The following is a 26,013-nucleotide window of genomic DNA, read 5'->3' on the forward strand; positions in this document are numbered from 1 at the left end:
ATGGGCTTCTTGATGGAGGTAGGAGGGCCTCTTTCGATTGATGTTTTCGGTTGTGCGGCTAGTGGTATGTCAGTCTGATATCAGGGTTCCGGAGTCCTTTTGACGGCCATGTTAGGTGTGGGGATGGCTGCTGTGGAGAGATACATACATTGCTGGGTCATTTGCAGTGAGCATGAGATTCTAGTCTGACAGGGCTGGTCAAGGTCATGATGTATACCATATCTACAGATGATTACTTTGCTACATATACTATACACGGTCAAGAAATAAAGTGGCTGCCGATCAAGATGTATATTGTTGCTCTTGACTGAATTATAGATTATATGCACAAGGCCTGACTCTCACCAAGAGCTTGGAAAGAATTAACTCCCATCCCCCGTTGACAGGCCACCCTATCCACCTGACACACTACCCCATCCACCACGAGATCGCACTCTTGTGATGACCAAGAAAACTTCGAGCAGAAACGAATCCGCCCGCTTAGCAAGAGGCACCGGAGGGAACGTTCTTGCACTTGGAGCTCTTCTTGCCACCGGCGACGCTGACGCCAGACCAGGTCCAGCCAGAGCAGCTGCCGGAACCGCAAAGGAGGTAGATGTCAGTGGCGGAGCTCTCAACGGTACCGGTGACCTTGTTGAAGGTGATGTCCTTGACGCTGATACCGTTGGTGGGGGTACCGGTGGGGGAGCCGTTCTCGTAGTCCTGCTCGACGACGATACCGTACTTGGTGATGCCGGAGAGGGTGATGTCCTCGAACTTGACACCCTCAACGGTACCGGTGGCATCGTAGACGGTCTTGATGCGGACACCGTTCTGGGAGTTGACGACCTGCGAGTTGGAGATGGTCACGTCGGAGACAGTGTTGTCACTGCGGCCACCGACGGAGCCGATGGAGAGACCGTGGCCACCGCTGCAGTAGCCGTTGGTGAAAGTGATGTGCTAAGGACAGTATTAGATGCTGAACTTGACAATATAGTAAGGAGGGCTGATCAAGATACCTCTCCGGAGTTGATGGCCAAGCAGTCGTCCTGGTTGTAGACCTTGGCGCCATCAATGGTGATGTAGGTACTGGAGCCAATGTCGAAGGCATCGGTGTTGTGGCCCTCGGAGTTACCGGAGGAGTTATCGATGGTCACGTCGGTGAGGGTCAGGTGGTCGGCCTGGATGCTGAAGCCCTGGACGGGGGTGTTATAGACCTTGAGTCCAGTGATGCTGGACTGGTCCAGCTTGTGGGCATAGAAGAACTTGGGCTTGGTCTTGCCGCCGTTGGTGCCCTTGCCGTCCCACCAGCGGGAGCCGTCGCAGTTAATCTTGGCGCCGGTGGCCTGCTTGACAGTGATGTCGGTACCGGACATGGAGATCAGAGGACCCTTCCACTCCTTGTAGCCGAAAGTGGTGGTACCCTCAAAGATAACCTGGGGGAATGATTAGCTTACACCATGCATTCGTGAACAAGGGCGTCCTACAGTGGTGCCGGACTTGAGGCCGGTCAGATCAAGAGTTTCACCAGCCGGAACCTCGATGTTGTTGAGGTAGATGGTCGAGCAAGAGGTCTTGCCAGACTTGGCCTTGGCGGCATCGGTGAAGGTACAGCTGGAGCGCTTCTCGATGTCAGTGGGAGCAGCCGCGACCAGCGCAGCGCCCATGGTGGCAGCCAAGATAGAGGACTTGATGAAATGCATTTTGAGGAAATGAATGAAAACCTGGATCAACAGGAAAAACTGATTAAAGAGAGACTGGATGGGGTAGGAAAGAGAGCAAAGGAGTGCGATGAGGAAGAAGAGAACTCATCATGACAGGCAGGCGAGAAGAAGGTATTTATGGTACCGTGGTTGCGCTGCCTCCAGCAGAGAAGGGGGCACGTTTCCGAGCTATAGCTATTAGCTATCTCGAACGGTCTCTAGAATGGAAGAGTTCCGGTAAATTGAAATGAAGGTAGGTACATTAGCAGGCCCAGAGAAAACTGGGTCCGAGCGACTAGATCGTAAAGGGCTAGGATGAAGTCGACGAGCACCCCCGATTTGGCTGTAAATAGGGTCCTCAGAGTTTCGGGATGGTTTTCAACCGGTTCCAAAAGGGTTCCTCTGTCGAATTTGAAACGCAAGCTTATCCTTAGCCGCGAGGATTAGCCACTCACACCGATTGGAGCTTGGCTGTATTCGCATTAGGCACCCCTGAAGTCTCTCATTCGGCAGGGCGCCGAGACATCGAGCCAGACCCTTTGACCAGGCAATATAATTTACTTCCATGAGTGGCGGATGGTTTCATGATCGCCGGTGGGTGGTTGCAATATAACGACGCCTCGAAAAAAAATGCCGACGGAGCAACAGGTAGAGTGGGTTAGTGCCTGGTGGCTTGCTCCCCACCCCGCTCGGCTATCGGCTTGCTGTAGGCAACAATGCGGATTTCGATGCGACTCATTGCAATGAGCATTGCGAGATGCTTGTTGGCAACAAGAGAGACAAGCCTTTTCAAGGCTTATTGCCAATGCAATTGACCCACGACGAGACTCAGTCAAGCAAGTCAAGCTTGTTAGTTGAAGCTTGGCTTATGGGCATCCTGAGGAGATGTTTCTCACCGAATGCAAGCTTAAATGAGCAGTTTCCACCAGAATCCCGGGCTGTACTCTGCTCTAGGGTGTTTCTGGAAGCTCGAGCGGGTCCAGTACCCATCTCAAGAAATAAGGATAGAATTTTTGTGGCGGACATTGGTCGGTGGGCTGCTCGGGTAAGACATCAGACCCACGGTCCTTCCAAGCATGTTCCGGCGGCACCGTCCACCAAACCATTTGCAAGTTGAAACCGTGCCTGCGTCGATGGCTTGATGACGGACTTCTTGGCACTCACTATTCTCAATATCCTGAGAGTCTTGACAGAATTTCATAGGCTCCACTAGCTCTTCATAAATTGACTCCTCAGAAGAAATATATTAAGGAGAATCCCGAGTTCGGATTCGGGTTCCGCGGAGTGCCGTGAAGCATCCCCGTCTCGAGACCGGCAGTTGTCAGCACCCATTCATCTTAATTGATGGAAAGATAGGACACGTCGGAATGAGTATCGGAAAATTGTTATCACGGAGGGTCTCCGAGCTGACGGATTTCTCGAAGCTCAGTAATTAGTTCATCTCTGCCCAGACAAGACGGTGAGACCAAGTTGTGCAGAATTCCTGTTGGCTGTTGTTCTCAAAGCTCGATGTCTCACTCTGCTGTGGTTTAGACCTGAATTATCGAGCTGTGCGGGAGTCTGATCTCACTCTGCCCAAGAAGTGATTGGGGAGAAATCAAAGAAGTTGGAATATAGGGTGGAACTGAAGGTGGATGGGGAAAGATGATGGAGGAGGGAGGAAAGACAGTGAGGGAGTGAGACATAGCCAGATGTGGCAGGAGGAACGAATACGATCTTACACCTTAGGCCTCTCACTCAGCACAACTCGGCTCTCTCTCTCTCTCTCTGTGTATGTGTGTGTGTGTGGGTGTGGGTGTATACTCCTCACTTTATCATACATCAACATATAACAGTAGCCAATCCCAATTGAGTTCAAGCCTCCATATTATAGTCGAAAGCTGGCTTGCAGTTAGTCAAATATCAACCCGTTATCTGCATACTGGCCTCCGTTGTCAAGCACTTTCAATGTAGTTCCCGCCAGACATTCAAGTATTAGTAAAAGACGAATATATAATGCTCAGGCTGAAGATCTCCACTGTATAGAAGCATGCGCAGGCAGCAATAAGCGCTCAGAAGAGTTACAGACATGGATAGGTTTTGGATTAGTCTGCGCATATATATTTGTAGAACTGACTTGAGCCTTTAAGCACCTCAGCACATCATTATATATATTCAATGTAGAGATGTCTAACTTCCAATGCTTGAAACTATCCAAGATGCCATATCGCCTCGCATACTTCATTGGCAATGACGAACACTTAGATTAGATTGAATTGAATTCTACTTTAGTAAAGACGATTGCTATCTGTTGTTGAGGGCGGTCAGTCGTTCTTTGCGCTTTCCTTCTTCTCCCCCTCTCCATGCCAACTGCATGTGGCTGCCGTCAGCATCGCCAGTTATTCACAGCACCCAAGACAGGGATAAATACAGCAACAGCAGCAGCAGCAGCAGCAGCAGCAGCAGCATCATGATCATCCTCGTTTCATTCCACAGTCCTGCAGAGAGTGAGCCAATATCAGCATTCTTCTGATCTTAACGGATGATTCGCCGGCGTTTTCTCTGGGGTAGCCGTCATTCTAACGGGTGACGGCAGGTGCATGAACCAGCCACGATGGCGCAGCAGCACAGCGCAGCACACTTCGGCCGAAAGACATCTCCCCAGCTTGACAAGCTGCCTAAAGTTCTGCGGCTCTTCTCGATCCGAGTGTGACAGACACACTTGCCCACCGCATCGCAGGCGATACACAACGTGAGACGGAATGTTAACCCTCACATCGTGCGCAGCACAAAACCCGCCTCATTATCCACCCTTTCGCTAGAGAAAATGGAAGCGAAGCGGTAAGAGTCTCGACAGGACTGATAGCTAGACTGGTTGTCAAGCAAGTGTGATCGAGCGAGGGGGTTCCACGTCGTACAAGGTGTGTGATGGCTGATCGAAAACGGTTTGTTCGGGCGCGGCTGCAGCGACGATAAACCGTCGGCTGAAAGGGAGCTGCAGACCAACGACGAGCATTTGGCCGCGTTAGCCTGAGAGGACTTGCTGACTTTATCCTGGCCCCGGTCATCGCTTATAAGTGGCGTCCAGCCAGCAGCAATAGGGATACGATGGCGAGAGTCTAGCCAAGGGCTGCGATTGGGTGTCCGTGCAACCGGGCTAACTGGCTAACTGACCGACTGACTGACTGTGAAAGCACAAGGCGAGGGAGGATGCTGCTCGACAGGATTCAATCACAATCGACTATTGCCAGCATTTTCAGCTCAGCTCAGCTGGTCCAAAATGTGCCATTCGCCCAGAGCTTCTTGGGGGGCGACCAGGCCAATCATGAGTGCGGGATCACAGACTATCGTACGGAGCCAGCGGACTAGGGGGAATAGCTTCCTTTCTTTGTTTTTCCTTGTGCTGTTTTCCCCCTTCGAAACTCCACGCCTCGTGTTCGACCAGACAACCACGCTCCGCTCCCCGAGAGAACAATAGAATGGCTAATCAATGGGATTGTTCTTACCATATAAAAAAAAACTTTCGGGCATTTCGGGGACTGGGAACCTTATCCGACCCCACGGACGGCGACACCCGATCAGCGGGCATCAACTCTCTCGGGCTTCAGATCCATGGTTCGCTGGATTTTTCCTGAAGCGGCGGCTGCTGCATTGGAATGCTGACTGACTGACTGACTGACTGACCGTGACGTGCAGGGTTCCCCTCCCATTATGGCTGCGAGGCAGGATGACCCATGACGCCGAGCATGTTCGGCGATCTCATTCCTTCAGAGATCGTATAGTGGGCTCGGCCTCGTCTTGAGTTAGACGAAACCCTGTGCTGAGCTGGGACCCTATAACGGCTCTTTTCTGCTATTTAGAACCAGCCTAATCCCTGTTGCTGTTTTCTGGATATTACACAAGTTTGAGGTTATAGTTTGATTCTCCCCCGTCTTAGTTGGCGTACAGCAAGGCCTCATACCTGCTTTCGACGACCTGGTGTAGCCCCCCACAGCTGAATATGGAGGCCGAATTACCGACCAAGAAAGATGATTTCGATCTCGAGCGGAATGACGCGCATCAATTTTTGATGAACAACACTGTCCAAAGTTTCGTCTGGAGTGATCTACGAGTCACGGTCAAGGACCGTCGAACCAAACTCCCTCGACAGCTCATTGATGGCATCAGTGGCTCAGTCCAGCAAGGTAGGTTTTCATATCGCCTTGTGCTTGCTGAAGAAGGTCAACTCATACACTGGGAGCAGGAGAGCTGGTCGCACTGATGGGACCGTCAGGATGTGGCAAGACGACCCTCCTTAACGTCCTTGCTCGTCGTGTAGCATCCTCGGGCGCAAAAAATACGGGAGAGTGCTACGTTAATGGGTCGGCGATGGATAACACCACTTTTGGACGACTCACGTCCTATGTGGAGCAAGAAGATGCCTTGATCGGCTCATTGACTGTCCAGGAGACATTGAAGTTTGCTGCCGATCTCTCTCTTCCAAGGTAATTTTCTAATTGATCTCTGGCCATTCCCGATTGAACTGCTAATACGTTCAGTTCCGTTCCCAAATCGCAACGGGCAGAGCGCATTCGCACTCTGTTAAAGGCCTTCGGTATTCAGAATCAGGCTTCAACGTTGGTTGGCACTCCGATTCGCAAGGGCATCAGCGGTGGGCAAAAACGGCGAGTCAGTGTCGCTAGTCAACTGATCACTTGTCCGAAGATCTTGTTTCTGGATGAGCCTACCAGTGGCCTGGACTCAACTGCCAGCTTTGAAGTCATCTCCTACATTAAGAGGCTAGCCGTAGCAAATAATGTATGAGTCCAATCGGGAGGAATAACACAACATGCTAACCTCTGCTAGTTGATCATCATCGCCAGCATTCATCAACCATCATCAACCACTTTCCAACTCTTTGATAAGCTGCTTTTGCTGTCAGGCGGACACACCTGCTATTTCGGGCCTGTCACTGATGTGCCACATTATTTCAACACACTTGGTCATCCTGTCCCCCCGAACACAAACCCAGCGGAGTTCATTCTCGACCTGATCAGCGCCGATTTCGGCAGTGGTACGCTCGATGCACCGGCGGATCAAGTGGAGGAGATCTGCGCGGCTTGGCAACACTCTGCGGAGCGTAACGCATTGAGTGAGCAGCTATCGCAAGACCTGGGAGGCCCGGAAAAGGGTTTCAGCAAGACGGACATTGCGGAGCTCGGTCATCCAGGGGTGTTCAGTGTTATCATGTCCCTCTTGCACCGCGCCTTCATCAAGAGCTACCGTGACATTGTGGCATATGGAATCCGTATTGTTATGTATATGGGTATGTTGGAGTGCCAGAAAGAGCCAGCGCTTAATATCACTGACCTTGCCCAGGACTGGCTATAATGGTGGGCACTGTTTGGTTGCGTTTGCACACTGAACAAGCCTATATCCAGCCATTTATCAACTCGATAGTAAGTCCACAGCTCGATCTGCCTGGACTTAGCCAACTTAGAGCCTTATACTAATGAGCTCTAGTTCTTCGGTTCCGCCTTCATGAGTTTCATGGCCGTCGCCTACGTTCCTGCCTTCCTGGAAGACCTAGCGACTTTCACCAAGGAGCGTGCAAATGGTCTCTACGGCTCTTTTCCATTCCTCGTGTCCAACTTCATAATTGGTCTCCCATTTCTGTGTACGTGCCCTCGTCCGCAACGGCATGGTCCCCGGGTTGTCATTGCCTGCTTGAATGCTAACCGAGTCTCCCCAGTCCTCATCTCCCTCCTCTACTCCGTGATCGCCTACTGGCTCAACAACCTCACCCCAACCGCTACGGCGTTCTTCACCTGGATCATGTGGATCTTCCTCGACCTCGTGGCCGCCGAGTCTCTGGTTGTTTTCGTCTCTTCCATCTTCCCCAACTTTGTCATCGCTTTAGCCCTGGTCGCCTTCGCCAACGGGCTTTGGATGGCGGTGGGTGGTTTCCTGGTGACCAACACCATCCTGAATCCTTTTTGGAAATATGTGTTCCATTACATCGATTATCAGGTTAGTCCACTTTAATTCTCGTTGCGTTCAATCAAACCACATCCCCCATTCCCGCCATCCCTAACCACAAACACCCACCACACACATCCGCTAACATCCTCAAATCAAGGCCTACGTCTTCCAAGGCATGATGGTCAACCAATTTTCCGACCGCATCTTCGCCTGCGCCGCCGACTGCACCTGCATGTACCAGACCGACCTGGCCGCGCAGTGCCAGATCCGCGGCACGGGCGTGCTGCACGAATACGGCTACGCGACCGGCCGCACCGGCAAATGGGTGGGGATCCTGCTGGGGATTATCGCCGTGTATCGGTTGTTCGGGTACCTGGCTCTCGTGTTTTTGAGACGGTAGGCTTTTATGGGGATATGTGTGTGCATGCGATATATACTTCGTGATCCTCGGCGTTTCCTGTGCGCGTGATTGTAAATGCTTTGCCTTGGTCGTGGGGAGGATTGTGCCGGTGCTTTGTGAGATTATTGGGACTATTCGGTTGGGCCGGGACTTCCAAAGTGTGTCATGTGATTTGGTTTGTTGTTATTGTTTGTGTTATCGGGGTCTTGGTTGAGACTATTTGCTGGCGTACTGTGCATTCTTTGGATGGTCCTGGAGGAAGGGAGCTGGGCTGTACATCAAATAGCATGGAATCTGATCTTCGGATTTTGTAGGGGTTTGAGTTCTGTTGCATGATTCATCAGATCTTTACATGATGCTCTGCTCACTGAGATCCTTGGAAAGATGTTCTTAGAGATCACAGTGTGGATAGGCTGGATGACTGTGGTGGTAGTGATGGTTGTGGTTTCGCTTGTTTTGGATCAATGTCCAACGTACTCCTTGCTGGTATGTTTGACATACGACAATTCAGCGAAATGGGATGATTCACTGAGACGGATAGAGCAAAAGAAAAGAGGACAGTCAATGCTTAGAGTCGAATTAGTATATACGAGTAAAGAAACAATCAGAAAATCCATTGCCATTCCTATATCCATATTCAGATCCAGATCCATAGTGAAACTCCTGCTTCGGGCGCAGAAAACCTTTCATAATGTATTCGTTCATATCATGTTTAGTTCTGCATTGTGATGTATTGTATCGCATCCCACTCATCCCATGTCCCATCAATCATAATCCCATGTCAACATTTCGCAGCTCGGTTTCAAAGCATAGAAAGAGAAAAAAAAAGAGGCAAAGTCCGAAGAAGTTAACGCGCAGAGACAGAATGCATGGCCAAGGCCAAGGCCATTTATTTACAAGCAAGACTCCCTATCCCTCCTCGATCGCTGTCATCGTTGATGAAGATGTTGCTGCGTAAGGAAGGCGAGAGACAGAGGGAGGGAGTGCGTTAACGTCTCGAGTACCGAGTCTCCTCGCCATCACTCTCGCTCAGACTATCGCGCCGACGGCCCCGACCCCCTTCCCGGCGGTAGCCTTTACTCAATCCGGGGATCGGATGGTGGTAGCTCTTGGTGCCCGAGTCCTCGGTGTCGACGTTGGAGTACTGATACTCGGAGCGCGAGGCCGCGGAGGAGAAATCCAGCGGCTCGGTGTAGTGGCCCGTCACGGACGGACGCTTGCGGGGACTACTCTGCCGGGACGAGCGGGACGGGCTACTGGTACTACCAGCACCAGCACCGTCGGTCGGGGCGTGTCTCCTGCGCTCGCGGCGGCGATTATGTCTTCTGGTCGACGGCTCCCGGATCGTACGGTGGTGATGATCGTCCGCCTGGCTCAGCAACTCCTCACTGCCGGCCACAAACGAGAAATCGCGGCGCTTGCTCTGCCGCCGCTCCACGACGGGATCGTACGCATAGTCCCGCACCTGGCTGACCTCGCTCTGCTCGCGGTCCTGCCAGTAGCTCGGCGGGTTAGACAGATCGTAGTCACTGCCGTCGTAGTAGGTGGTGCCGTCGCCCTCGCGGTTCATGCCGCCGACGCGCGCGGGCTTCTCCTTGCGGTAAGCGGCGACGTCCTCGTCGACCTCATTCTCCCAGTTGGCGGTCATCTCGTCGTCCTTGCGGCGGCGCCGAAACTTCTCGCGCAGCTTACGGCGCCGCTTGCGCTCGGCGCTGCCGCCGCCGGGGGCGCCCGTCTTCTCGGTGATGGTCGTCGCGGTCTCCGTGTACGTGTACCCGTCGTCGCTGTAGCCCTTGTGCACGATACTGCCGCCGCCGAGCTTGGTGCTCTTGGTCGCGTTGCTGAGCGTGCGCCCGTCCGGCCCCTTGCGCCGCAGCACCGTCGACTTGTACTCCTCCCAGTCGCCCTTGCGCCACACGAACCCGCCGTTCCTGGCCCAGAAGAAGAACCAGATCGCCGCCAGCACGAAGGCCGCCCCAATGATCGCGAAGAGCGCCATCAGTCCCTTCATGTTGATGTTGTGCGGCTCCACGGTGCCGCTGCCCGGGATGTATTGAGTGGAGTCGCGGACGTGGAGAAGGTGGCGGTGGGGGGCATTGTTACTGTTGTTGTTGTTGTTGTTGTCTTGAAGACTGGGGTTGGAGTCCGGTGAAGCGGCGAGTTCGGTGGGGTTGGTGGTTGTGGTTGTGGTGAGGGTTTCGAGGATGGAGATGCCGGGGAAGTCGCCGGCGGTTTGGACGGGAGGCATGATGGGGAAAGTGGTAGTGGATGTCAAGAGCGTGGTGCTCGAGACGGGCACTCTGCGGCTGGGTTAGGTGGGTATTCCTCTTGATGGACCGGAGGATGGATGATGAAAGGGTTAGATAATGGATAGATTGAGTGATTGATCTTTGATGGATAGGGATGGATGTCAGGTTGACTTGAGCTGGAATGCGGGATGTCTTACCCACTGAAAGTGACACTTTGGGTGTCCTGGTGGGCTCGATCTCAATCACCCGATCCACTTGAGATTTATGGTATGCTCGGGTACCAGAAGCTAGATAGTTGATAGTACGGAGACCGATGGTTGGAATGCAGTGTGCAATGTGGATGGATGTGAGCACAAATGCTAGCTTGGTATGCACTACCGAGTGTGTTAGCACCGGCTTGCTCACAGTGACCTAGAGGAAGAAGGCAGAGCAGAAACCAAACCAAGGCAACGCCAGCGGCAGAACAAGCGACGCCCAGGCGGGAAATTGAGGTGGTTGGGGAGAGGCTGGGGATGACGCTCTTTTGTTTGGGCGATCTCCGTGGCCCCGGCAACTGGCATGACTCAGCAGCCTCCCCTCCTTATCTTATCGGGGGCTTACGCCTGCCTGAGGCTCTGCTACGATACTGTGCATACATATGCAATTTGGAGCAGGCATTAGACGTTGATTTTTCATTGGATAAGCAGCTTAACGAGTTGCCTAACTTTTGAGACTCATACTTTGGTGCAGTTTGTCTTTCGCGGCAGAATTGGGCGTATGTAGTGGGGGTGGCTGAGAACAAGGGATCCCAAGCATTATTCCTACGGTGTATCACCAACACGAACAAGGATGGTTTTGAGCAGCTAATTGATGGCCAAAACAGTAAGCAGAAGCTGCTGCCCTTGGTTCCGGCGGCCAGTACTAGGTAGGAAGGTAATCACGAGCATTGGGCATCAATAGATGCGTGGGGGCGCAAGCCTGCAAGCGCCGAAACGACATGTAGAGAGGCAATCTCACCCATGAGATCCAACGATCAATAATCATGCACAGCCAGATTACAGGGGCATAAGTTGACTGAGCCAAATACCAGATGCAGACGGAACGCCCCGCTGATGCACTGTGTCCCCCTTAGGATCATTGTTGTTGACAGTTTGGCAGCGCGCATAAATGACGCAAAGAGAGCGATAGAGTTTTGTCAATCAGCCTCCGCTGACCGACATTGAACCGGAGTCACTGGCTCTTTTTCTGATCCAGCATTTCAGATGTCAATTTTTCCGTCTGTAGGCGCAATGCACATCGGTAGATGCATCCATGATCCAGGCAAGGGTTACCATAAAGGGGACAGCTTATTCTTCATTCTTGCCAGGTGTATGGAGACACGGACCAACATTCAGTCGCTGTAGTGTGAGTCACAGGGCCCAGGGTAGACCAGACTTCAAGTCAAGTCTATGATTACAAGTCATGTGATTAATGGAGGAACAATGCCCGAGAAAGCTTCTTGTGAAGCGATCGGAACGGTGTGTGTCCATCTATCGGAGTACAAGCCTCCTGGCAGACTTGGATAACTGATGGGTAGACCCGAAGGGGTGATAGATTGTTGTCTAACGGAGAGATTTCTCGGACTCCCAGCAAGTCAGTGTAGTATGAATAACGAAGCAAACATTACAGTAAAGAATTAATCCCGCCTGGCGCTTCCGGCTTGGAAAATCGGGGAGTAAGTAATAGCTAACTTACCGGGATCATGGTTTTCTAGCGCGCTTCGACACAGTCTTCCATGCTGCTCGCTGAGCGGGCCTCCCCACAAGGATAGCAAACTTATCAGCCCATCAGGAGAACACTGGCAAGCGGGGTGAGGACTGATCATGGAGGATTGAAAGGGGGATGGAATCGATTCTTTGTGTCATGACGATGACATGAGCGAAGTAGATCTGCCTGCTGAGTCGGTGGGATATACCGGTTTTCTGTATCCTTGTTTGCTGGGCTAGACCAGGTCGGCTGAAGAATGCCTGTCCATGAGCTCGAATGAACTCAATAATGCACTTTGGAACCTAGATCCTTGATGCTGTGAGGTTTCTTGCCTCCCCTTTCTTTCTTTCCTTTTGTCAAGATTGACCTTCGTCTCCGGAATGAATGAGAAATTTTCACCAACGAGGTGTGCCCCGCGGGGTGGAGGCCACCGTCATTGGGCCGCAATGGGAAAGTTCCTTGTCATCGTTCGGGACTTTTGGGCAGCCAACAGGACGGGATTTCCTCGGATGGACCAGGTAGGTACAAACTGTATTGGATTGAAGACCTGTGACGGGCGACAAGAGTCATCCAGACAGGGTCACGAGGAGATTGAGTAGAGATTGATGAAAATGATGGGGGAAGAGAGCAGTGTAAACTGTAGTGTCGATGTTGTGAGAAACTCCGGATGGTCCGTGGATGGAATCCGCTCAGACCCAGGGGTTCTCCCGTCGATGGAGCCGAGTGGGGATCCTCTCAATCCATCGCTTCTTATTTCCACCCTCCCATCCTCCCACCACCGCCCTAGCCACACCCTCCACCACGATACAGTTCGATGGTACGGAGTACTCACGTTCAACCTTACTCTTACTCTTGGATTCTGAGATATCTCAATCCCATCTGTCCGGCTAAGACACTAGTGGTTGGGTAACTCCAACCCACCGGACCGACTGAGACAGAATACCGGAATGATTGACGATCTTACCTCTTCGTTACCTGCGAGACATGTCCGGGTCACGAGGCACTATTGTTCATCCTCACGATCATGAGGTTACACCAAGGCGACATGGCAATTAGAACTGGCCGTTACTTCAGCACTGCAGCTTAAGAGGCATAGCGGTATAGCGTACTCTCGTGGTATCGTGCATAGCCACTATCTTTCAGGGGCCTATCAGCGCGTGCTGCAAGCAATCCGTTTGGTGGTGAGCTGCTATACATAGCGATCTCGACTTGATTTGCACTCGAGAGATACTCTTCTTCCCCAATATACACGGACGCTATGGTATGCCGATCCGCACGTGTGATGTGGTATTTGTTTAGGGAAACGATTTGCACACCGGGTGATGAGCATTTCTGAAATGACTTTAAACCGAAAATGAGGTTATCTCGAGTCTGCAAGGGATGGAATGATCGGATCAGATCCTCAGGATGGTTGAGGCTCCCTCCTCAACAAGCCCATTGATGTCACTGATCCGTGCGGAGCAATGCCCCGGGATGAAATGGCACGCACTGAGGGTCTGAAACCGCACGGACAGGCGCCTGGGATATCGCGGATATCTAGTGTTTATTACCAGCCGTTCCATGGAAAGCATGGATGGAGTATACTCCGGTTATCAAAGTCACCCCTGAAGCTCTTTGCGACCGATCTAGTGACCCTTCATCATCGTGCCGCAACTCGCCTGTGATGGGTATTCTGATACGCCAATGGAGGATTTCCGATTTCACCTTGCAGCTGCAAGCCTCTTGTTCCCTGTCGGTCGGAAGTCACAGTGCGGAATATACCATGATCGCATCATTATGAAATTAAATTCCATCCTACCATGCCCGTGACGTATGCAAGACAGAAGACATATCGCAGATAGAGGCGACGGCTTTTTCCTCAATCTTCAATATGCTCGACGACCTGCTACTGAGGAATCTACGATGGTGGTTATGAAGGATACAATAGCTCATTGAGTCATGCTGATCGAGTCATCTCGACCAGGATGATCGAGGTGACCGGAGTAGGGTTTTTCTCCATTCTCGTTCTTTTCTGCTGTATCTCCCATCAGTCCATCAGTCATCAATAACCAAATGCATAATTAAAAAAAATGTTAGCGGCCGATCAGGCAGCGGCCAGCAGCCACTCAAGGGAGAACCCCCACCTCCTCCTCTTTTTTCTTCTTCGATTTGCTCCGACTCGAGACCTTTTCATCCGGATTGGAGACAATGATCTAGGAGATGAGAGGCAAATCTGATGGGGGGCCAAAAGGTAGCGGTAGCGCCGGGACATGGGGAAAATTTGAGTAAATACCATACATCCGCAACATAAACCATGTAGTTCGAAGAGACCGCGGGAGAGAAATTAGCCTCTGGACAAGGATCTGGATGTGTTCGGATGTGAGATGGAACCACTTTCCGTTTCTTTATCTTGATCGAATTTATATTCCGTCCTCGCTCGGGTTGCGATGAATGATTCCAGGTCCAACTCTTGCTCGTGCTGACCTTGGGGTTGGAATTGTCGGTATGCTCATTATAAATCCACAAGACAACGGGTGAGATAGCAACCGGAAGAAGCAATTCACAATAGAATAAAAGAGAGTTTAAATAAAAGAAAAAGAAGTAGAAATTGCAAACACAAATAGAGGCAGCGGCCTCAAGCCGTGTGTTCATACCGTGTGTAATCATTAAGGTATACATTCTGAATAGTCGGTACCAGGGCTTCCCTCAACGTTTTGTTTTCTCTTTTTTTTTTTTTTTTTTTTTCTTCTTCTCTTTTATGTGATAATTTTGATTGTAAAATCATGTAAATAAGAAAAGGCAGAGAAAAGAACTGACTCAACCGACTCTTCCTCTAACTGCACTGATGAATGAATTCAATTAAAAACCGAGGCGACGCACAGCACAGTTTTCCAACCCATCCAATCCTCCGTACCTGACCTACTTACTTACTTCCCTACTGACTGACTTCCATACCTCTTTTCCTTTCCCCCTCCTCTCTTACTGCTACTACTACCAAGTCAACCAGTGGTAGTGAATCAAGTCAATCAATCAATCCCGGATCTCCTATCGCAATCCCTCCTTCTCTCTGCTTCCCCTTCTCCTCATTGTTATTTTTCCGTCTCCTGCTTTCCCCCCTCTTTGATTTTCCTGACTTCTACGATTATCTCTTATCGTCTGGTGTGGAAGATTCCCACCTGTTCTTCCCTTACTCCACTTAGTCTTTTGTTTTCCCTCACTCTCCCCACCTTTTTTTTCCCTGCGCATTCCTGCTTTTGCTTTGCTCCTAGTCGACTTACTCACTTCCCCTCCTTCTGTCATTTCCCCCCCCCCCTCCCCCCTCGGACCTCTAAACCTAGAGAGTCAAATTCTACTGGAAAGTCCCTTTGACCCTTTGCATCTTCTTTTCCCTCTTCTTCTCTCTGCTTCCTCCCATCGCCTTGGTTACTGTCATCAATCATATCGTGTCCCAAGGCCGACGACCACGACTGCTTAGCCAGACGGACCAGTCATCAAAGCCGTCGGTTACACGCTTCTGCTGGGTGCATTGAAGGACTGCAGCCCCGTCAGTTGTTTGGTCCATCGATCATTCTATTCTGACTCCCCTCCACTCACCGGCTGCCAACCGTTCACTGCAGCTTTCTTGTCCGGTTGACCCACGCTGGCCTTGTCCACTACGGGTTATCTATCCAGTCTAGTCTCATTCTTACTGACTGTCCGCCGCCCGACTTGTCGTCTCTTCATCACCAGTCCTCCACCACCACTTCTTACAATCCACTTCGTCGCCTGCCCCCCCCTTCCACCCCGAACCAACCCCGTTCTTCCTTTCCTCTTTTCGATGGAGACATTGCAGACTGTGGACGACGACTATTCTTTGTGCCCACCAACGACTCATCGTTGACAGTCAACGATCTAGACGCTCTGTCTCTCGGACTAGTGTCTGGCCCGTCTGCATCTTCCGGTTGTCTTCTTGAGGCGACTGCCGCCAAGTGGATTTGCAGCCCTCACTCCGAACTAAGAGGGGAGAGGGAGAAACAAATCACTAACCGCGCCTAAAGAAAAAAAAAAAATCAGAGAGTGAAAAAAAAAGGGAAAACCGCTAAAAAAAATCTCCCAGGCACTGATTGAGTCATATTCGGATGAGCAGCAGTTGGTGGCTGCTGTAGGCCACCAAGCAAGCATCTGAAAGCCTGTTGGAGCACCACGTTTCAGGTCATCCACCTTCGTGCCTTTCCCCCCCCGCCCCCCCCCAAATCAAGCCAGACCCCTCTGCCCTGTTCCCCTCTTAGGGTTGGGCCTTAGGCCGCCTTCCAGAAGTCATGTCTAGCAAAGTCCCCCACGCCGCCTTCTGTGAGGAATATGACGAAGATACTCATGTTATCCGCCCCGAAACCCGTCAAGTCGCCAACCTCACTACCAAGCGCCATAAACAGGCCGTGAGATCGTCTGCAGAGCCCCTGGTCGACATTGCAAGTGACTCCGGGTATTCCAGTCGTACCGCCGCCACCGTCAACAGCACCCAATCTGGGCCGTCGGGCCGGAAGAGTCCTGTCCCTCATAAGTCAGACACCACCCTCAAACGAGCTGACCTCGAACGCGTCCGATCCAAAGGCCACAAAGAACGTCCTTCCAAGGACCGAGTTGCTCGTCCACCACGTGAGGACAAAATGCAGGTCGGAAGTTTTCCCACTGTGGGCCACCCGCACCCTCATGCCCATGCTCAGCGTTCCCCGTCCAGGTCCCGCCGGCGTGATACTGCTCAGTTCAGGCACTATCCGGGGCAGTGTTATGATTGCGATCAGGGGCTGTACCATCCTGCCTCAGCACCTCTGGAAGCGAGACCGATGGACTACTCGTATTTCATGCAACCACCTCCTCCAGGTCATGAATATCCCCCTCCAGCACCGCAAAACTCTCGATACCCTCCCTCTGTGATCCAGGACGTCAATGTCACCCGCAGTAGCCGTCCTCATGCTCGCGGAGGCTCGTCCGTTTATCATCCCAACAATCGACCGGCAAGCTTTCATGGTACAATGCCTGGGATGAACCAAATGATGTATCCACCGGGTTCCATGGGTCGCTACGACCACGGTCCACCGCTGTCTTCTTCGGCGTATGCCAACGCCCCGCAGTATGCCGCTTCTCATTACCCGCAACAATCTTCCTACTACAGCGTGTCCGATTATGCAGCCCCTCCTGAGAGTCGACAAGAACGATCGGCTTCAAGGTCTCGAGACCAAGGTCGGGGTCGCCGATCGTCGGTTTACGCACCTCCTATGGACTACGATGACGCAAGCTTTGATGAAGATGAAGATGATGACGACGTGGTGGAAATTTCTCCTCCGCCTCCCCCTGCCCCGGGCCGACAGACACGGCCTCGGATGTCAGCTCATTCCTCTCATGATCGCGATGAAGACTACTACCGCATGCCGCCTCCACCCACCAAGCACAAGGCGGCTCCGCATATCATCCAGAAACGGCCCGACCCGCCTCGCAAGTCCGTGACTGCCCCAATGATCACCTCCGACCGTCGCTCCTCTCGATCCCTAGACCTATCGGAAATGAGCGACGCTTTGCCTGAGTACGGGTATCGGCAGTCTTCTCGCGAGACTGTGATCCCTGAACGCAGCCGAAGCAACCGCGACAGCCGTCGTTCTAACGCATACCACGAGTCTGTGCGACCGGCACGAATTGCTGTCGAGAATTCTCGTCGGCGCCGGCCCACAGTATACAACTACGGCGATGATGATGATGATGAGAATGAGGATGATGAGATTGTCGAGAAGCAACGAGAGGCGGAGGAGTATCAAGCCTCCCGGTCGGGCAAGCCCTCGGTGCCCGTTCCCCTAACAGAAGACGCGTTGTACAAGGCTAAGACTTCTCAACGCGCTGAAAGCGACAGCGGCAGCCAGAAGAGTCGCTCGAACAGCAGCCGAGGCAGTGACGCCCGGACTCAAACTGGAAGCAACAGCGGTCTGAAACCGGAGGAGGACAACAATATTGTCATGACGATGAACGGTGTCACTATGAGCTTTAGCCAAGAATCCGTTGGGGGCAAGAGGCTAATGCTTCGGACCGGGGACAATGGTGCGGTGGAGCTGAACATTGAAGGCAAGCACCGACCGAAGAAATACCTCACTGGAGGCTCTGACTACACCGGAAGTGTTTCTCGGAGAGAATTGGAAGACCCGCGCCGAGCCATGAGTGACCGGAAGTCGGACCGGGCCAGTCGACGCTCGAGCCGGTCCACCTACAGCGGTCGATACTAGATAAAAGGCTTGGAATGAAGTCTTAGGATGCGATCCGTGCTGGTATTACAATCTCCGTTTGATACTTTACTTTTGCGATCTTACAAAAGTTATGGGTTAGATCTCTGTCTTTGACAACGCATATCGGTTCTTCAAAAAGTTCTTGCGTTTTTTTGGTGGGCTGGACAATTGGCAATGAGCCTTTGGTTCTGCTCGGATGGTATTGAAAGGATCACCACAAACAAAGGAAAAAATGTTTGGATGTCTGATATCGACGTTGGGCGGTTATTCTTTTGGTTCTATTTGCTTTGCTTTGGTTTTAACTTCGGTGTTCAAAAAGAGGAGGGGCGGGTTTGACGGCTCTGACCGATCACGTCCATCATGGCGACATGATTGTACGATTCTTGACGACCTGCACGATTTTCGATGTCTTATGTTTATGCTCATGCTTGGCTCAGCTCTAGCTGATGCGATACTCCTTGCTCATGTCTATGCCTATGCTCATGCTTATGTTTCATGTCTCATGCCTGATGTTCGTCTTTCTAATGTGATGTTCGTGAGGGGCGTTTGTATAAATTTCTTCTTCGTCGTTTCTATTTTGTGGCTTCTGTTAGGGCAGCGTGGAAGGAACGAGGACGAATGAGAGCAGAAGAGAGGAGCGAGGTATATACCCCGGCGATTGCTGCTTTACTTTGCATGATTTCAACTTGATGCATCATCTATTTTGTTTCCTGTCTTCTTCCTATATATCCCTGCGTGATGGTTTACATATTCCCCTTCAGTTATTCCTGCGTAGCGTTCAACACTGATTATGTACCTTGTTTTATCTATGGACATCTGCAATCGTTTTGCCAGTCGATGTTGAGTGGTGGATTAAGACGAACAGCGGCCCGGATCTTCCCTTGGTGATGTTCGATGTATACCCTGACCATACTTCAACATCCTGCGTGGTTGCTGCATGGAACTCAATCGTCGATTGATTGTCTCTATATTGAACGTTTGCACCTTTGAGGGAGGCGCTCTGTTTATAATAAATGATCTACTCGAAGCAAGTTCGTGCATACCTCTTTCCATTTGTCTCCTTGCTCTGGCCCCGTCATGCATGTCAGTTTCAATGCCACTATCGCACCTGCCAGTCCAGCCGTCACTGCGGGATACAAACCTACCTACCACGGAGTGTTCAGATTGCTCATGGAGAGAGCCTGCTTTACCAAATGTCTATGTCTATCTTGCTTTGAATCCTTACAATCTCCAACTCCACCCAGTCTGATTATCGCTGGCCAGATCCAGATTCGAGTTTCTGTGCTATCGACTCCTCTCTTTTGACATCGCATCCACACAGCACAAGATGGAGCCCAGCGAGATCGAGGCCAGCAGCTCTTTCTTCCGCGACTCGCCCGACTCCCCGCAACCGTTGCGCAGTGGTGCGCCAACGCCGTCGTCGTCCCCCGCCATCCCCCGCCCGATCCCATCGTGGGACGAGTCGGAAGTCATGCTGTGCGCATCGCACATACGCACCACCTCCGAGATGGACATCGACAGCTACCCGCCCGACGTGACCCCGCAGCTAGCAGCCATCAGTCTCACCGATCCCGCCGGACCGATCGACATACGGACGGTCTCAACCCCGGTGGCTGCTGGCAGCGGCAGCAGGCAGGAAGTCCGTCTGAGCTGCGCGCAGATCGAGCAGATCCATGCCACTAAGGATGTGTTGATGGCGCAGCAGACCGAGATTGCGGGTCTGCGGACCAACCTTCGAGAGATCCACGCTGGGCTGCGACAGGGGCGGCACGAGGCCGTGAGGAAGGTGAGGGATTACATGATTTCGGGGTGGGAGATAACTGATGTTGAGGCTGCCCGGCTTGTTTATGATAGGCATGCTGATGATGCTTCAAATTTGGCAATGTTGAGGGCGGTCTTGCACCCTGCTCTGGAGCTGGAGGCGGAGTACAAACGTGTCGACTGGGCGTTGACGGAGCGGGAGAACCGATCGGTCCAGTCGATGGAGGACTTTGCGGGGCTGCTGGAACAGCTGCGCGGGTCGTTTGCCGGAGGCGTTTCCACGGAGGAGGACTATGGGAGGGTCGTGGTGGCGGATGAAGGGGCTGCGGGCGTCTTAAGCAGCCGCGAGCATGATTCGAAGGCGTTCTCCCATCTTGAGGCCGCACAGAGGCTGCGAGAGCTGCGGGGTCAGTTGGACGAACTTGACAGGCAGATGGTCTCAATGGTGGAAATCCAGAAGATTGAGAATCCCTTGGTCTCAGACAGAAGACTCGAACGCGATGCGGTGGAGTTTATGCGAACTTACGATGAAAGACGTATGAATCTGTTTCGTGAGTACCGTGCCAGACTGTCGTTTCTTGAGACCCTCACGGCCAGACATGGCGATCCGCTGCGGCTGTCATCTCATGAGCTCAGACAAAGCAGCATCTTCGAGCCGGCGCCAGTCCAGAGCCCGTCGTCGAACGTCTTTGTCAACAAGTGGCTTTTGTTCCAGCTGAGGACCTCGTCCTTGGAGGCGGCGCGCATCCGCTCGCTCCCGGAGTGGCAGATACTGCGTGGCCAAGGGTGGACAGACGCCGGCATCAGCCGTCTGGCGCTCATGCTCTGGTTCTCGGATGACACCGTCCGGCCATACATGGGCTCCACGATCTTGAGTCAGTCCACCTCCTTGAGGGTGGTCTCTAGCATTGACGTGGGGGCCAGTCCGAGGAAGAGAAGAGCCAGATCCGCCGGCTTGCAAGACCCGGAAACTTAACGGGAATCTACGCAGTCTCCGGCCAAGATTGGACGTTATAATACCACTTAGAAGAAGTTTCTTTCTTTTCAGGTTATTGTTTTTCTTTGGTGCAGACTGAGTTTGGATTCGTATCCCTTATTCGCCTTGGTTTGTAGCATTTGTATAATATCAATGCTTTGGTCTGGTCCTTTTGCCCTTCTTTATTGGTTTGGACGATGATTTGGGAATCGAGGCGATGTCTTCATAGTTTGCCTTGATCGTTGATAACGGTGACTGTTGCTGTCGCTGTCACGGTGGAGCAGCATGTGCGCGAACTGTGTCATCCTAATTCATTACTCAATAAAACCGTCTAGGGTCTATATCGAGAGTAATACACTAAGCTTGAGCCTCGTCGACCTCAATCTTTTGACCATGCCAGTTGCGTAGAGTTGTGTAGTGTATAGATGGAGAGTGATAAGAGTGGAGCTTGGCGAGTGGAGACCCGCTAAAAATACTGCCTCGGAAAATCTCACCGCCCGACAGAATTTCCCAGCCCGCCGCCCTCCAGGAAAACTCTCCCCAAGTCATATCGTCAATTCCTCCCAAACACTCCCCTCTCGAAACGATACGCACGATCTTTTGTTCTTCCCGTGCTGTCTGTCACAATGAAACGCAAGTTGGACGCCAACGACGTGCCCTCCCCGGAGGGCGCCGAGACCACCCCCGAGACCCAGACCGAGACCCAGACCCCCGAGGTCAAAGACGCCGACTTCGAAACCCTTAATCTGGATCCGCGATTGCGCCAAGCCCTGATCAAAGAGAAGTTCACCAAGCCGACGCTGGTCCAGGCCAAGGCTATCCCTTTGGCGCTCGCCGGAAAAGACATCCTCGGTGAGTCCTACTTTTGAGTTTTCACTCTTGTTTTCAACTAGGCTGACAAGGAACACCAGCTCGTGCAAAGACCGGCTCCGGCAAGACCGCCGCCTACGTCCTCCCTATCCTCCAGACTATCCTTCAGAAGAAAGCTGTGAGTTTTTTGCCGGACACTTCTTCGCATCTTGTAGACTGGAGCTGACAAAATACCTTCATGGATTAGGCCGACCCCTCCCTGAAAGCCACGACGGGCTTGATCCTCGTCCCCACCCGCGAGCTGGCGGAGCAAGTGCAGAATGTGGTGACGACGTTCGCCGCCTTCTGCGGCAAGGACATCCGGTCGGTGAACCTGACGCAGAAGGTCTCGGACGCGGTGCAGCGAACGCTGCTGGCCGACTACCCGGACCTGGTGGTGTCGACGCCCGCGCGCGTGATCGCCAACCTCGGCAACTCGGCGCTGTCGCTGGAGCACCTGGCGCACCTGGTGATCGACGAGGCGGATCTGGTGCTGTCGTACGGGTACGATGAGGACATCAACGCGCTGGCCAAGGCGATCCCGCGCGGGGTGCAGACGTTCCTCATGAGTGCGACACTGACCTCGGAGGTGGATACGCTGAAGGGCTTGTTCTGTCGAAACCCGGTCGTGTTGAAGCTGGAGGATAAGGAGGAGCAGGGGGCTGGGGTTAGCCAGTTTGTTGTCAGGTTAGTTTAGTTGTGTGGGGATCTTATGTTGGGGTGGACACACCGTTGGCTAATGTTTACGTCTGTCTAGATGCGCCGAGGACGAGAAGTTCCTCCTCACCTACGTCATCTTCAAGCTGCAGCTGATCAAGGGCAAGGTGATCATCTTTGTCGGGGATGTCGACCGCTGCTACCGCGTCAAGCTGTTCCTCGAACAATTCGGCATCAAGAGCTGTGTCCTCAACTCCGAGCTGCCCGTCAACTCGCGGATCCACGTCGTCCAGGAATTCAACAAGGGCGTGTACGATATCATCATCGCGGCCGACGACCAGGAGGTCCTCGGCGCGAAGAAATCCAAGAAGACGAAAGACACGACCACCGACGCAGCCGAAGAAGACGAGGAAGGACTCGTCGGCTCCAGCGACGACGAAGAGGACGTCGAAGACACCACCACCACCACCAAGAAGACCAAGAAATCCACCCCCGAAACGAACAGCAAACGCCGCAAAGTCTCCACCAAGGACAAGGACTACGGCATCTCGCGCGGCATCGACTTCCAGAACGTCGCGTGCGTCCTCAACTTCGACCTGCCCACGACGGCGAAATCCTACACGCACCGGATCGGCCGCACCGGCCGCGCCGGCAAGACGGGGATGGCGCTCTCCTTCGTCGTGCCCGCCGACCAGTACGGCCGCCACAAGCCGACCTCCTTCCCGACGGCCAAGCACGACGAGACGGTCGTCACGCGCATCGTTAAGCGGCAGGCCAAGCTGGGCCACGAAGTCAAACCCTACCACTTCGAGATGACCCAGGTCGACGCCTTCCGGTACCGCATGACCGACGCCCTACGCGCCATCACCCGCCTCGCCGTTCAGGAGGCCCGCGCCCGCGAGATCCGCCAGGAGCTGATCAAGTCCGACAAGCTCAAGCGCCACTTCGAGGAGAACCCGGACGAGCTGCGCCAGCTCCGCCACGACGGCGAGCTCCGCGCCGCCCGCATCCAGCCCCATCTCAAGCACATCCCCGAGTATCTGATGCCCGCCAAGGGCCGGAAGGGCATCTCGTCCGAGACGGTCGGGTACGTCGGGTTCCGGAAGGTCGGCGGCGAGAATCGCATCCGCAAGGCCCGCGAGAAGAATCGCGGGAAGGGGAAGGGTGGAAGGAAGCCCGGTGGTGGTGGGCGGAAGGTCGATCCGTTGAAGACGTTCAATCGCGGGAGGAAGTAATCTCTGCTCGGACGTGGGTTATGGGTGGTGTGGTCTGGACTGTGAACTGTACATAGCTTTGGGATTTGATTCATAGAAAGAAAAGTTTCACTTGATGCATGGACTATGGTCATCATGACACCGTCTGGAGTCTCCGTAGCTGAAGGATAGAGAGATACATCCTCTATTCTTGCAGCAGCAGCAGCAGCCGCTGCGCTGTGCTGCAGTTTATATTCTTCCTTGCGAGGAGCTTGTCCTTCCTATTCACACGCAGACATCCAATGGATCCGTCTATGCATACCTACCCACCAATCCAAGGCAACCACGCCCTTTCGAGTATATACCACACGATCGAGTGTATCCACACATGCCCCGCAGTTATATACGGAACTGTACATCACCCAAACCCTCATCCAACATTACCCCCCGCACCCCAAAAGTCAAGGCAACAGATCCAACCATCGGGGCCCAAGCAACCTCTTCAACGCATCGTCCTCCAACCCCTCCAACCCAAACGAGAACGTCACCCACTTCCCCTTGCCCTCCTTCCGGACCCGCTGCACGTTCCTCTGCACCTCCTTCGCCGTCGTGACGATCTGGCGGTACCGCTGCACCTCCTTCATGCGCCGGTACTTGATCCTCTCCTCCTCGACGTCCCAGGGGAGACCATCACCATCGCCGCCGTCAGCATCCAGCGAAGGAGGAGGGGGGGCATGCATCGACGCAGCCAGGGTCCTCCTCTCCCCACCTACCCCTATCCCAATGCCACCAAATCTGCTGCCTTCACTATCTAGCTGACGCTGCTGCTGCTGCTGCTGCTGCTGGCCAGTAGCAGGATCATCATCCCCCTCCAGCGAAGGGACCCATCCGGCCCCCAACCGGATGAACTCGACGTCGCGCCAGGAGCCATTCCACTCGGGACCGGAGGGATACACCTCGCCGTCGGGGCCGTGCCCGACCCAATTCAACGCGGGGATCCACTCCCCGCAGCCCTCGAGATCCAGCCACTTCAGACAGTAGGTCGCGCGCGACAGCCGGCGCAGGAGGCCCGCGACCTCGGCCCAGTTGTTCTCGGCGGCGGCGTAGGCGTCCGTGCCGCCATAGGCGAAGGTGAGGGCGCGGTAGGCCGGGTGGCGGACGGTGGCGGTGCGGGCGTGCGGGGTGGCGGTGGGGAGGGGCCAGTGGGCCAGCGAGAGGTGGGTGATGCGCGTGAGGCGCGCGAGGAGCGGGATCAGGCTGTTCCAGTTCGCGGAGGCGGGGGTCGGATGGGCTAGGGAGAGGTACCGGAGGTTGGTGAAGCGCGGGATGCGCAGGAGGGTTGTTGGTAGGGGTGTGGATGGACTAGGCTGTGGGGTTTGGTGGTCGTCGTATTCGTCTTCCCAGGAGGATGGGACGGCGGGGCTGGAGGCTGGCTCGTTGGGGGTAGGTTGGATAGCAGAGGTCGATTGTTTGGTGGTGAGGAGCAGTTCGCTGGAGATTTGCTTGAGTGTGAGCCAGCGGCCTAGGGCGCTGCTGAGATCGAGGCGGGTGATTTCGTCGTCGTTCTCGTGCGCTGCGCCTGCCTCACTGCTGTGCTCGTGAACAGCCGCGAAGTCATCATCCAACTGCTGCTGCTGCTGCTGCTGCTGCTGAGAGCGAGGGAACAACGGCCGCAGCCCCAACCCCGGCGGGATCTGATAGTCCCGGGTGTACACACCGAGATAACTGAGCAGTCGGACCTTGACATGATTCGGCAGGTCCGCGAGAAACGGCCCGTCGTACTCGAGATGCCACGCCCAGTAGAGCGCCATGGACTTCAGCACGGTATGCTGCAGGCTCCCTCTGGCGGGGAACGTCGTCCCGGGCAGGCGCCCCTCCAGTCGGTAGATGGTGCGGGTCTCCGTCGCGGCGTCATCGTCGTCCACTGCCTCATTCTCTTCCTCGCGGCCGTAGTTCCCCACGAGCCAGCTCTGAGGGGCGGGTGGTCCGGCGGCGGTTCGTCGCGTGCCCCGTCGTGCGCCGACGACGGCGTGGCGGCGCGAGCCTGGCCGCGGGCGCGGGGGCGGGGTCTCGGGGAGCTCGAGGAGATTGCGCAGCGATGGGTGGACCGAGCGGGGGACCACGAACTGATAAGAATTTTCGGGTCTCTGGTCGGGGGTTCGTGTGACTTGGGTGCGGCGGAGGTGGTCGATCAGCTCGTTCACGGAGGGCTGTGGTGGTTGTTGCTGTTGTTCGGAGGTGGACGAGGGGCGGAGGCGATCATGGTCTTTGGTGCGGGAACCGCCGGAGGCCAGAGTGTGATGGGCTGTACTCGCTGGCTTCGCATAGGCATTCTTCTTGAACTTCTTGGGCAT

General features: G+C 53.7%; 10 protein-coding genes across 10 annotated transcripts; 5 read left to right on the forward strand and 5 right to left on the reverse strand.

Moving 5' to 3' along the window:
* Positions 1–333: 333 nt before the first annotated feature.
* BO82DRAFT_353748 (glycoside hydrolase family 28 protein) lies at positions 334–2,164 on the reverse strand. Its single transcript, XM_025635039.1, has 4 exons — positions 1,944–2,164; positions 1,467–1,871; positions 999–1,415; positions 334–939 (listed from the first exon to the last, which is right to left on the reverse strand). Exons 2-4 carry the CDS (start codon positions 1,680–1,682, stop codon positions 481–483), a joined length of 1,092 nt encoding a protein of 363 aa, XP_025492728.1. The 5' UTR covers positions 1,683–1,871; positions 1,944–2,164; the 3' UTR covers positions 334–480.
* Positions 2,165–4,310: 2,146 nt separating this feature from the next.
* Positions 4,311–4,835, reverse strand: BO82DRAFT_63364 (uncharacterized protein). Its single transcript, XM_025641413.1, has one exon. The coding sequence runs from the start codon at positions 4,727–4,729 to the stop codon at positions 4,427–4,429; it is 303 nt and encodes a 100-aa protein (XP_025492729.1). The 5' UTR covers positions 4,730–4,835; the 3' UTR covers positions 4,311–4,426.
* A 565-nt stretch (positions 4,836–5,400) lies between these two features.
* Positions 5,401–8,214, forward strand: BO82DRAFT_63358 (putative ABC transporter). Its single transcript, XM_025641412.1, has 8 exons — positions 5,401–5,845; positions 5,905–6,145; positions 6,200–6,458; positions 6,507–6,966; positions 7,020–7,099; positions 7,164–7,317; positions 7,393–7,670; positions 7,780–8,214. The coding sequence occupies exons 1-8, from the start codon at positions 5,662–5,664 to the stop codon at positions 8,020–8,022; spliced, it is 1,899 nt and encodes a 632-aa protein (XP_025492730.1). The 5' UTR covers positions 5,401–5,661; the 3' UTR covers positions 8,023–8,214.
* A 568-nt stretch (positions 8,215–8,782) lies between these two features.
* On the reverse strand, positions 8,783–10,739 carry BO82DRAFT_353751 (uncharacterized protein). Its single transcript, XM_025635040.1, has one exon. It carries the CDS (start codon positions 10,268–10,270, stop codon positions 9,011–9,013), a length of 1,260 nt encoding a protein of 419 aa, XP_025492731.1. The 5' UTR covers positions 10,271–10,739; the 3' UTR covers positions 8,783–9,010.
* Positions 10,740–13,970: 3,231 nt separating this feature from the next.
* Positions 13,971–14,735, reverse strand: BO82DRAFT_63416 (uncharacterized protein). Its single transcript, XM_025641414.1, has one exon. The coding sequence runs from the start codon at positions 14,652–14,654 to the stop codon at positions 14,166–14,168; it is 489 nt and encodes a 162-aa protein (XP_025492732.1). The 5' UTR covers positions 14,655–14,735; the 3' UTR covers positions 13,971–14,165.
* Positions 14,736–16,061: 1,326 nt separating this feature from the next.
* BO82DRAFT_63451 (uncharacterized protein) lies at positions 16,062–18,321 on the forward strand. Its single transcript, XM_025641417.1, has one exon. The coding sequence runs from the start codon at positions 16,274–16,276 to the stop codon at positions 18,221–18,223; it is 1,950 nt and encodes a 649-aa protein (XP_025492733.1). The 5' UTR covers positions 16,062–16,273; the 3' UTR covers positions 18,224–18,321.
* BO82DRAFT_63450 (uncharacterized protein) lies at positions 18,322–18,960 on the forward strand. The gene has a single exon (XM_025641416.1). It carries the CDS (start codon positions 18,420–18,422, stop codon positions 18,843–18,845), a length of 426 nt encoding a protein of 141 aa, XP_025492734.1. The 5' UTR covers positions 18,322–18,419; the 3' UTR covers positions 18,846–18,960.
* Positions 18,961–19,428: 468 nt separating this feature from the next.
* Positions 19,429–21,236, forward strand: BO82DRAFT_63448 (uncharacterized protein). The gene has a single exon (XM_025641415.1). It carries the CDS (start codon positions 19,551–19,553, stop codon positions 20,958–20,960), a length of 1,410 nt encoding a protein of 469 aa, XP_025492735.1. The 5' UTR covers positions 19,429–19,550; the 3' UTR covers positions 20,961–21,236.
* Positions 21,237–21,512: 276 nt separating this feature from the next.
* On the forward strand, positions 21,513–23,800 carry dbp9 (ATP-dependent DNA/RNA helicase). The gene is made up of 4 exons (XM_025635041.1): positions 21,513–21,812; positions 21,872–21,948; positions 22,018–22,496; positions 22,567–23,800. Exons 1-4 carry the CDS (start codon positions 21,587–21,589, stop codon positions 23,699–23,701), a joined length of 1,917 nt encoding a protein of 638 aa, XP_025492736.1. The 5' UTR covers positions 21,513–21,586; the 3' UTR covers positions 23,702–23,800.
* Positions 23,801–24,120: 320 nt separating this feature from the next.
* BO82DRAFT_333998 (uncharacterized protein) lies at positions 24,121–26,013 on the reverse strand (the record flags this gene model as incomplete). Its single annotated transcript, XM_025633243.1, has 2 exons — positions 24,121–24,428; positions 24,480–26,013. 2 exons carry the CDS (start codon positions 26,011–26,013, stop codon positions 24,121–24,123), a joined length of 1,842 nt encoding a protein of 613 aa, XP_025492737.1.

Source organism: Aspergillus uvarum, assembly GCF_003184745.1.
Source record: "Aspergillus uvarum CBS 121591 unplaced genomic scaffold BO82scaffold_22, whole genome shotgun sequence".
In the NCBI taxonomy this organism is placed as follows: Eukaryota; Fungi; Ascomycota; class Eurotiomycetes; order Eurotiales; family Aspergillaceae; genus Aspergillus; species Aspergillus uvarum.

Bases quoted from the DNA above. Each gene is read 5' to 3' on its own strand.
- BO82DRAFT_353748 (XM_025635039.1), bottom strand. From the start codon at position 1,682: ATGCATTTCATCAAGTCCTCTATCTTGGCTGCCACCATGGGCGCTGCG. The intron at 1,416-1,466 runs GTAGGACGCCCT...TCATTCCCCCAG, and splicing joins GCCTCAAGTCCGGCACCACT to GTTATCTTTGAGGGTACCAC. The intron at 940-998 runs GTATCTTGATCA...TACTGTCCTTAG, and splicing joins TGGCCATCAACTCCGGAGAG to CACATCACTTTCACCAACGG.
- BO82DRAFT_63364 (XM_025641413.1), bottom strand. From the start codon at position 4,729: ATGACCGGGGCCAGGATAAAGTCAGCAAGTCCTCTCAGGCTAACGCGG.
- BO82DRAFT_63358 (XM_025641412.1), top strand. From the start codon at position 5,662: ATGGAGGCCGAATTACCGACCAAGAAAGATGATTTCGATCTCGAGCGG. The intron at 7,318-7,392 runs GTACGTGCCCTC...GAGTCTCCCCAG, and splicing joins AATTGGTCTCCCATTTCTGT to TCCTCATCTCCCTCCTCTAC. The intron at 7,671-7,779 runs GTTAGTCCACTT...CCTCAAATCAAG, and splicing joins TCCATTACATCGATTATCAG to GCCTACGTCTTCCAAGGCAT.
- BO82DRAFT_353751 (XM_025635040.1), bottom strand. From the start codon at position 10,270: ATGCCTCCCGTCCAAACCGCCGGCGACTTCCCCGGCATCTCCATCCTC.
- BO82DRAFT_63416 (XM_025641414.1), bottom strand. From the start codon at position 14,654: ATGTATACCTTAATGATTACACACGGTATGAACACACGGCTTGAGGCC.
- BO82DRAFT_63451 (XM_025641417.1), top strand. From the start codon at position 16,274: ATGTCTAGCAAAGTCCCCCACGCCGCCTTCTGTGAGGAATATGACGAA.
- BO82DRAFT_63450 (XM_025641416.1), top strand. From the start codon at position 18,420: ATGGTATTGAAAGGATCACCACAAACAAAGGAAAAAATGTTTGGATGT.
- BO82DRAFT_63448 (XM_025641415.1), top strand. From the start codon at position 19,551: ATGGAGCCCAGCGAGATCGAGGCCAGCAGCTCTTTCTTCCGCGACTCG.
- dbp9 (XM_025635041.1), top strand. From the start codon at position 21,587: ATGAAACGCAAGTTGGACGCCAACGACGTGCCCTCCCCGGAGGGCGCC. The intron at 21,813-21,871 runs GTGAGTCCTACT...AAGGAACACCAG, and splicing joins CGCCGGAAAAGACATCCTCG to CTCGTGCAAAGACCGGCTCC. The intron at 22,497-22,566 runs GTTAGTTTAGTT...ACGTCTGTCTAG, and splicing joins GTTAGCCAGTTTGTTGTCAG to ATGCGCCGAGGACGAGAAGT.